An 8,728-nucleotide genomic window follows, 5' to 3' on the forward strand; every position below is an offset into this window, starting at 1 on the left:
AATAAAAGACAACTTTGTTTCTAACATAATTATAAAGTTATTTCTTTGTTGCTTTGTATCTCCCTCCCCACAGTATAACCCCTGATTTCACGGTATTTGATGTCAGTATAATTTGTGGAGGGATAGGGGAAAAACAAATAGTTTAAATGGGGATACAGGAGGACCCATTGCAACAATGAGATGTCCTTATGTCGAAAACAAACTTCACAGCTTTGTGGGGGGAGGGATGGCATGGGGAAGAGAGGATTGGGTGGGGTGGGGAGGGGAAACAAAGGAGGAGGCTACAATGCTTCGTAAGAAATGCACTCATTATTTTGCCCATGTAATTGTAACCCCTCTGTACAGTATTTTCAAAATAAAAAAATAAAAAGAAATAAAAGACAACTAACAAGGGAGATGGTTGATCAAAATCTGCATGTCTAAAGGAGGACTTGGTAACATTGTGACAGGAAAGCTAAATTCGAAATTTTGGGTTATTTTCTGTATTCACTAGTGATCCCTGTATTGATTCCCATATATTGTTTGTTTTTAAAGGATCCCTGGAAAAATTGTGGTTATTTTTATAGCATTCAGGGATCAGTGATCTCTGTGATTTGTGTCATTTCTTTTCTCTCAGACTCAGTATTTCTTTCTTCAGTTACACTTTTTTTGTTTGTTTCTTTTTAGCAGTGGTGGGGCTTGAACTCTAGGCCTAGGTGCTGTTCCTCAGCTCTACAACTCAAGGGAAGCACTCTCCCACTTGAACCATGGCGTCACTTCTGGTTTTCTGGCGGTTTATTAGAGGTAAGAGTGTCATGGACTTTCCTGCCTGGACTGCCTTTGAACTGGAATCCTCAGATCTCAGCCTCCTGCGTAGCTAGGATTACAGGCCTGAGCCACCGGCGCCTGGCTCAGTTACACATTTCTATGCTACTGTTTCTGCCCACATTGTACCCCATGAATTTTTCCAAAATGCAAGACTCATTTATTGTATATGTTTATCATGTATTTCTATCACAGAGGCAAATCTATTTTTAAAATCAAAGACTATGAAAAGATATATGTTGATACATCTGCTTTCCATTTCTTTCCCTGCAAATTCCCATTTGTCTGGTACAGGGGAACTTGACTATCTTGTCCTCACTTAATTATGAATCCTCTTTTCAGCACTGCATAGCTTTTGCTTATCAAAACAAACATGATTTACTTACACAACACACTGCTAAGGCCTCCTTACTCAGATACAACTCTGGAAATATCTTCATTTACCTATATTTTGTTAATAAGTACATGGATTGTACAGATTTGAGTTGTGGAGGTTTTCTTGTTGGGGACCAATTTCTTGTCTTTTCCCTATTATCTTTGAGGTAAATTTTCATTATTTAGGCTTTATACTCTCATTGATGTGAAAGAATTTTATAAGCATGGTTAATGTATTTTGAGTTTCATTTTAATTGTGATTTTGATAACTGTAGTTGAGTAATTAAGTCAGCTCAGTAATTGAATCAGTTATATATAAATATATATTGTATAGTATGCAATATGATATTACAGATACTTGAATGCATTTTAAAGAAGGAGTGGCCTATGATATTTTGGATCACGAAGATATATTGTTTCACAAAACATTAAAATAAAACCCATTATGGTGAAATTAGTGATTCCATGTGTTGATTCACATATAGTGTTTTTTTCTAAAGGATTCTGGGAAAAAAGACATGGTGGTTGTTTTTATAGCATTCACATCATTATATCAGTGATCTGTGTGATTTTCCTAATTTCTTCCCTCTCAAACTCAGTATTTTTTTTAGTTATGCTCTTTCTTTTTATTTTTCTTTCTTTTCTTTTCTTTCTTTTTTTTTTTTTTTGGCTGTCATGCGGCTAAAACATAGGGACTGGGTGGTGTTCCTCAGCTCTTCAGATTAAGGCAAGCGCTCTAGCGTTTGAGCCATGGCACTACTTCAGGTTTTCTGGTGGTTTACTTAGAGATAAGAGTCTCCTGGACTTTCTTGCCTGGGTTGGCTTTGAAGCGTGATCCTCAGATCTCAGCCTCCTGCATAGCTAGGATTAGTGGCATGAACCATCTGCATCTGGCTCAGTTACACATTTTTTTTTTTTTTGCCTCAGGAAATTTTCCAAAATAGAAGACTCATTGATTGTATATGTTTATTGTGTATTTCTATTTAAGAATCAAAGAATAGGGGCTGGGAAGGTGGCTCAGTGGTAGAGCGCTTGCCTTGCATGCATGAGGCCCTAGGTTCGATTCCTCAGCACCACATAAGCAGAAAAAGAAAAAAGCCAGAAGTGGCACAGTGGCTCAAGTGGTAGAGTGCTAGTCTTGAGCTGAAGAGCTGAAGGACAGCGCCCAGGCCCAGAGTTCAGGCCCCACGAGCAGACCTCCCCAAAAAAAGAAAAAGAATCAAAGAATATAAAAAGATATATGTTGATACATCTGCTTTCCATTTCTTTCCCCGCAAATTCCCATTTGCCTAGTACAGAAGAACTTTATTATCTTGGCCTCACTTAATTATGGATCCACTTCTCAGCACTGCATAGGTTTGGCTCATCAATTACAAGGAAGATTAACTTACACAACACACTGCTAAGGCCGCCTTACTCAGATACAACTCTGGCAATATTTTTACATATCTGTTTAGACTTTTGCCTGTATTTTGTTAATAAGTACATGGGTTGCAGATTTGGGTTGTGGAAATTTTCTTGGTGTGGGCCAATTTGTTGTCTTTCCCCTATCATCTTTGAACTAAATTTTAATTATTTAGGCTTCCTAAACTCATAGATGGGAAAGCATTTTGCAAGCATGGTTAATGTCATTTGATGTTGATGTTAATAACTGTAGTTCAGTAATCCAGTCAACTCAGTAACTAAATCAGTTATATATAAATATATATTATAGAGTATACTATATGATATTCTGTATATTTGAATGCATGTTAATGGAGGAGTGGCATATGGTATTTTGGGTCTCAAATACATTGTTTCATAAAACATTAATATAAAACACATGGATGGAAAAATTAGTTATATATCATTGATTCTGAACAAGTGAATATAGTTAAATTTGCCAAATGCTGTTGCAAACAGGCGTAATGAGTTGGGCGCTGTAGGCTCACGCCTGTAATCCTAGCTACTCCAGAGGCTGAGATCTGAGGACTGCAGCTGAAAGTCAGCCATTCAGGAACATCCATGGACTCTGATCTCCAAATAAACATCGAGAAAAGTAGAAGTGGTACTTCCCTCAATGAGGTAGAGCCCTAGCCTTGAGCTGAAAAGCTGAGGGACAGGGCGCAGGCCCAACTTTCAGGCCCCACAAACAATCGCCCAGCCCCCCAAAAATGTGCGATGGCAGGTAATGAGCTGTTCATATGTAGCTCAGGCCTGTGATCCTAATTAATCAGGAAACTTGCTTCTGAGTTTCAGAGGTTCTACCCTCAGGGCACTAAGTTTTGAGAGAAGACCTGGGCCCCTTCAAGGACAAAAAGAGACATGTGCAGTGGAGGATGGCTTGTGCCTGTGCTTGGATGGGAAATCCAGAAACTGAACCGCCATTGCCACAGTCGAGGAAAGATGAGGCTGAAGAGGAGCAATGTCCATGCTGGGTAGGAAAGTTCCACGAATCTCTCATCTCCAACAGACTACAAAAAGCTCAAAGTGGAGCTGTGTCTCAGGTGGTAGAGCACTAGCTTTGAGCAAAAATGCTCAGGGATAAGGCAAAGGGTCCAAGATCACAAATGCGTGGGCACATTCAGACACACACACACTAACACACTCACACAAACACACACACATACAAGCATTGTAACTATTGTATCTTAAATTCCTATGCAGAGATTGGACAACAGCTCAGCAATGTGTGAAATTCCTTTTTCCCATTTGTGTTGAGGGAGGAGGATGGATCATGGGACACAGAAGCAGAGACTTCAGAGGCAAATATATAAACGATTAGCTTGTTAAAAGGAAAGGAGCAGTTTTCTACCTTAAATCCTATATTCTTTCAAAGCTATAGCAAAACAAGTCCTGGTCATCATAAAAAGACAATGCAACACTTCTCCATTTCTCTGTTTGCCTCCATGAAATATTAAAGTATAAAAAATAAATTTCTCACTTAGAAAAATGGACATGTGTAAAAATAGCTGATTATAAGTGTATTGTATATTTTCCAATACTTCCTTGATTTTCCCATCTCTAAGTATTTGCATTAGCTCGAGATGACACCACAGAGGGGTTCCATGGACCAACAGATTAGGCTACAGAAAGTAAACAATGGCCTAGGATGTAGATGTCAAAAATATGTGCTGGAAAGATGTGGCAGTCAGAGAAAGCCCTGAGAAGCAAAATGATTTGAGCCACATGAGAAGAATAGTGACAGATAGGCCATGAATGTGACTTAGGAATGACTCCTGGAAGCTGAGAACCTGCCAGAACCTAGGACTAGCAGATTAGGATTGGACAAACAAGGTGTGCTGTTAACTGTGTCTACATGTACACATTGCAATATTGGGTGGATGGGAATATTTCTTGTGTGAGGAAGCGGCAGAGGTCATTGGGCCCTGACAGGTGACCTTGCCTCCTTCACAATGGAATAGAACATGGAACCCTGATAGCAGGCCACGGTAACTCACAGTTGGCTCAAGCCAGCTTATTTGGCCTGTGACTCAGGAACCAGAAACATGTTCTTGTGCTGTATTCGCAGGTCTCGAGACTCTGGTCTCAGCCAAGAGCAGTATGGGTGCCTCAGTCAAAGCTGTAGACACTGGATCAGTGGCAAGCCACGAACCAACCATCTCAGAGATTTGTCCAAAAAGAAACCTAGGAAATCACAAGGCAAGGTATACTCATGATAGAAAACCTACTTAACCTCAACCCAGCCCAAAGTAGAACCTTCTTAGGTGATTGGTCTATACTGAGATAATGCTTTCTACCTAGTTTTCAATCCACTCTATCACAATTATTCATTTGTAAGTGTTTTCATTTCCATCATTTTTAATAACTCTATTTCCCACCTCAGTGTGCCAATGAGTCAGGCCTGAGCCTGAATGTGCCATGCAATATATGGAGCCCAGAGGCAGGCCTGCTGGACGTGCTGGTGATGAACCTGATCCCTGCCTACCAGAAAGGCGATCTCTTCTATGTTGGAAACTTCCTCCACAATTATAGACAGTGGGGGACAATGCAGCAAGTGCTGGATATTGTGTTCAAAAAGTGAGTGTCCCCCTTTCTTTGCATCTGGGTCTTTTCAACCCCTCCTTGCTTAGTTGTGGAATACTTGGCACCCCTCTGAACCTGTTGATTTCATGGGGGTCTTCTCACAAGAGCTTGGCATGAGACAAAGAAGTACATACCCTGCCTAGATTCTTAGTAGTGGTCTGCCCAGGACATTTCCCAGAGAAGCTAGTGGACGTTCAGAAGCTTGCTTACTGAGGGGCTAGGATTACAGGCATGTGCCAGTGGCACCCAACTTCTGCCCTCACCTAGGTGAGGTTCTAGGAAATCACATTTCCCATGAGTAAATAAGGCTTCATTAGCAATTGGATGTCTGTGAATAATGTAGACCCAGGAAAGGCTAGGTGTGGGGAAGGCGGGTGAACTGGAGGCTGAATCACCTCAGAGACCTCAGGGAGGGATTATGGTGGCTTTACATATTTATAACCCCTGAAGCTTTTATGTTTTTGTGTGTGTTCCAGTCCTGCAACCTGAACTCAGGGCCTGAGTGCTGTTTCTTTGGTGCTCAGAGCTATCACTACAGCATTTGAACCATAGGTGCAATCTGGTCTTTTAGAAATTAGTGTCTTTAGACTTTTACTGACTAATATCTGAGATCTCATGCTCCTGATTAGCTAGAATTTGAGGTATTAGCCACTGGCACATTTTCCTTGGACCAAATGCATATACCTCTCATAGAAGAATTTTGATTGAACTGTATAGACATATCTCACTTGTTTATGTGTCAGATTCCATTCCCGTCTGGGAATGAGCCCATCCCATATGTGTCCTGTGTGGGCAGAAAAGGAGAAGCAGAGAGGTGACTTCCTCCTGTCCTCCCATAGGTACAGATTCCCGGGCCGTAACTTCGAGGAAGATGAACAAGTAAAGAAGTAAGTGGACTGTGGCACAAAGAAAAGGCCCCTTCGTTCAAAATGGTATCTTTGAGGCTTCTGATTCAAAGTGCAGATTTCTCATTTGCACACCACTTGTGCTTTCCACTAGGGCCAGAGGCTTGGGATTGGAGTGGTGGCAGAGAACACAGCTGTGGTGTGGTTGTGGACTCTCAGGGATGACAGGGAGGGCTGTGTGTACAAAATCAGTTCCTTCTTGTTACCTATCACAGTGAGAATATTGGAGAATTATCTTTCAGAAGCTTCTAGACGTGGGTGGTGAAGATCACTCTGCCTGCAGAAGTCTCCTCCTGCTTCCCAACATGCACGTGTGCATATAGCAGTCCTTGCATAAAGGGGCTATGGGAGGTCCAGGATAGAGAGAGCAGGCACTCACTCTTCCTGTCACCAATCTGCCCACAGCACCCTTTGTTCCATCTTCACCATGTGGATGGACTGCTATCCTGCAGATTTCCGAGAACCCCAGAACCGACACCCGGTGAAAGATCTTACCCACTATGCCATGCTCCACATGCCCTCCTCAGATATGCTGCTCCACCTTCATGTTCTTCTGGTTGAGCTGGAGCAGACTGGGAAGAAAGAGACCAAGAAACAGAGGAAGAAGTCCCTGTGTGGTCACCTCAGAGCTTGTGAGTAGGGATGGTGCCTGGGCCTCTAGGGATGAGCCTAATTGCCTGAGAGCCCTTATTACTCCCCAGGTTAAAAGAATGTCTTTTTATGATACTCTCTGCCAGGCAATGTTGGTTCTATTGGTGAAAGCACTTGGGCTTAGCCACTCTTGGGAAAGACCTTACCTTCTCATCAGTGTTCAGTCCAAAGTAAACTTGTATAGCTTCCTCCATTAGAGCCTCATGGAAATTGAACTCCACGTTAACATCCAGACACCACTGTCAAACTCCTTTACCTATTTCTCTTTCTCAGGTTTTGGCTGCCATGGAGCAGCTTCTCCTGACCTGCCAAGAAAGAAGCCCTCGGTGATGTCAGGGATGGTGATGGATGGAGATCTGGAGCCATCACTGGACTCCACAAAGCATGTGCATGTAGAGGGGTTGGATGCATTTGCAGTGAGGCCCCAAAAGGTTGTGAGTCCTGTGGATAAGGCACTGGTTCTGAACCCCACATGTGACAGAGCTGAACCTGTTGGGACCCCAAAGAAAGAAGAAAGTAATAGTGATTGTCTTCCTCTGACTTTCACAGGCGGCCCAGATCACCTCATAAAGGGTCAAATCAGCACTTCTCCTGGTGTGCTGGAGGGAGTAGCACACGTGGGGCTGATGGAAAATGTCCCCAGTCTGTGTTCAGAGGAAGCAATAAGTGAGGTCCCAACATTAGATGCCGCTCAGGAAAGTATATCTGTCCTCACTGAACATCTGGACAAATCTGTCCTGATGCAGCTTAGCCAATCTGCAACAGAGAAATTAGAATCTGCCTCTCCAGCAATTGCAGGAGCAACTCCAATCTTTCATGAGGAGGCAGATCCCTTAGAGGATTCTGAGGCAGAATTTATGTTTGACGGCAACTTAGAAGCCGGCCTAGACTTAGAGCTTCCCTCCCCTCTCCCTGGGGTTATCTCTCTTTTTCTTTTTGTCCTGATTGTTGTGAAATGTGCATTCTTTTTATTCTTCTCAATTTATTAAATATATATGTTTATGTTGTACAATTTATGGAGGCTAAATGCTGTGGTTTGTTTTCTTATACATTCTGATGTCCCAGACACATGAGTCCTGAGTAAAGGCAAAAGAGTGACCTGGAGCTGTCCAACAACACTTACTGGCTATGAAGGGAACTGTTAGTGCACTGTGAGTGGCAAGGAGCCCAACCCATGCCTGCATGGGGTGATCAGGCCATTACTAAAGTTCTAGGACATGGCAAACCAGATGTCCTTGAAAGTTGTTCTGTCTATTGAGACAAATGCCAGGCTAAATGTTCTGTATGTGGGACTTTCTTCCATTAGTGAATTCATGTCTGTATGCACACCCATTTTGCTCTGTGCAAATATGTAAGGACATTTCACCTCAAAATACCACCAAAATGTTACTTTGAGGGAAAAGTATTTGACAAAATACATAGGAAATCAGTAACAGCCATCATCAATAGAAGACAGAAGACTTAGCCAGAGGGACAAAGACATGCCAGGTGTCCTGGCTCATCTCAATAACTGTAGCTTCAAGAATACCCTATACTTCCTCAGGATGGAGCTTCAAATCAGCCCCTGTAGACAAATCTGAAAGACTTATCCAATGAGCCAGCAAAAGTCAGGAACTCATAGCATGGTTGAAGTTACATGTTTAAGCATGGAACAAAAAGTGAGCAGGAGCTTAAGTCCCTGAGTTCAAATTCCACTACTGGCACAAAAGATGAAGACATGTAGATGTGAAATGTGGGGAATGGTAGCTTTAAACCATGGAAACAGAAAAACATACAAATGGGAATATTACATGTTTAAGCAAAAAGGCCAGATTTATAATAAACCATTGGTGAGTAGGTGTGGGCCTGTTTATGTTCTATGGGAGCATGTGGAATAATTTATGAAACACCAAATAGATTCCAAGTAGCCAAATGTGGATCAGGATGAGGTGGTACTATGTAGTGAATTATGGAAGAATAGGATATAC

General features: G+C 42.1%; 1 protein-coding gene across 2 annotated transcripts; it reads left to right on the forward strand.

Annotated features, from left to right (window-relative positions):
• The first annotated feature begins 294 nt into the window (after positions 1 to 294).
• On the forward strand, positions 295 to 7,777 carry LOC138837680 (uncharacterized). Of its 2 annotated transcripts, none has more exons than XM_070036628.1 (7): positions 295 to 783; positions 3,412 to 3,596; positions 4,691 to 4,826; positions 5,006 to 5,199; positions 6,045 to 6,092; positions 6,516 to 6,742; positions 7,035 to 7,777. In XM_070036628.1, exons 2-7 carry the CDS (start codon positions 3,484 to 3,486, stop codon positions 7,748 to 7,750), a joined length of 1,434 nt encoding a protein of 477 aa, XP_069892729.1. In that variant the 5' UTR covers positions 295 to 783; positions 3,412 to 3,483; the 3' UTR covers positions 7,751 to 7,777. The 2 variants fall into 2 exon arrangements, with proteins under 2 accessions (XP_069892729.1, XP_069892730.1); XM_070036629.1 differs by having other exon boundaries at positions 3,418 to 3,596.
• The last annotated feature ends 951 nt before the right edge of the window (positions 7,778 to 8,728 follow it).

The sequence above is a fragment of the Dipodomys merriami genome, unplaced genomic scaffold (genome assembly GCF_024711535.1).
Source record: "Dipodomys merriami isolate MVZ:Mamm:240054 unplaced genomic scaffold, mDipMer1.0.p SCAF_2734, whole genome shotgun sequence".
Taxonomy (NCBI): Eukaryota; Metazoa; Chordata; class Mammalia; order Rodentia; family Heteromyidae; genus Dipodomys; species Dipodomys merriami.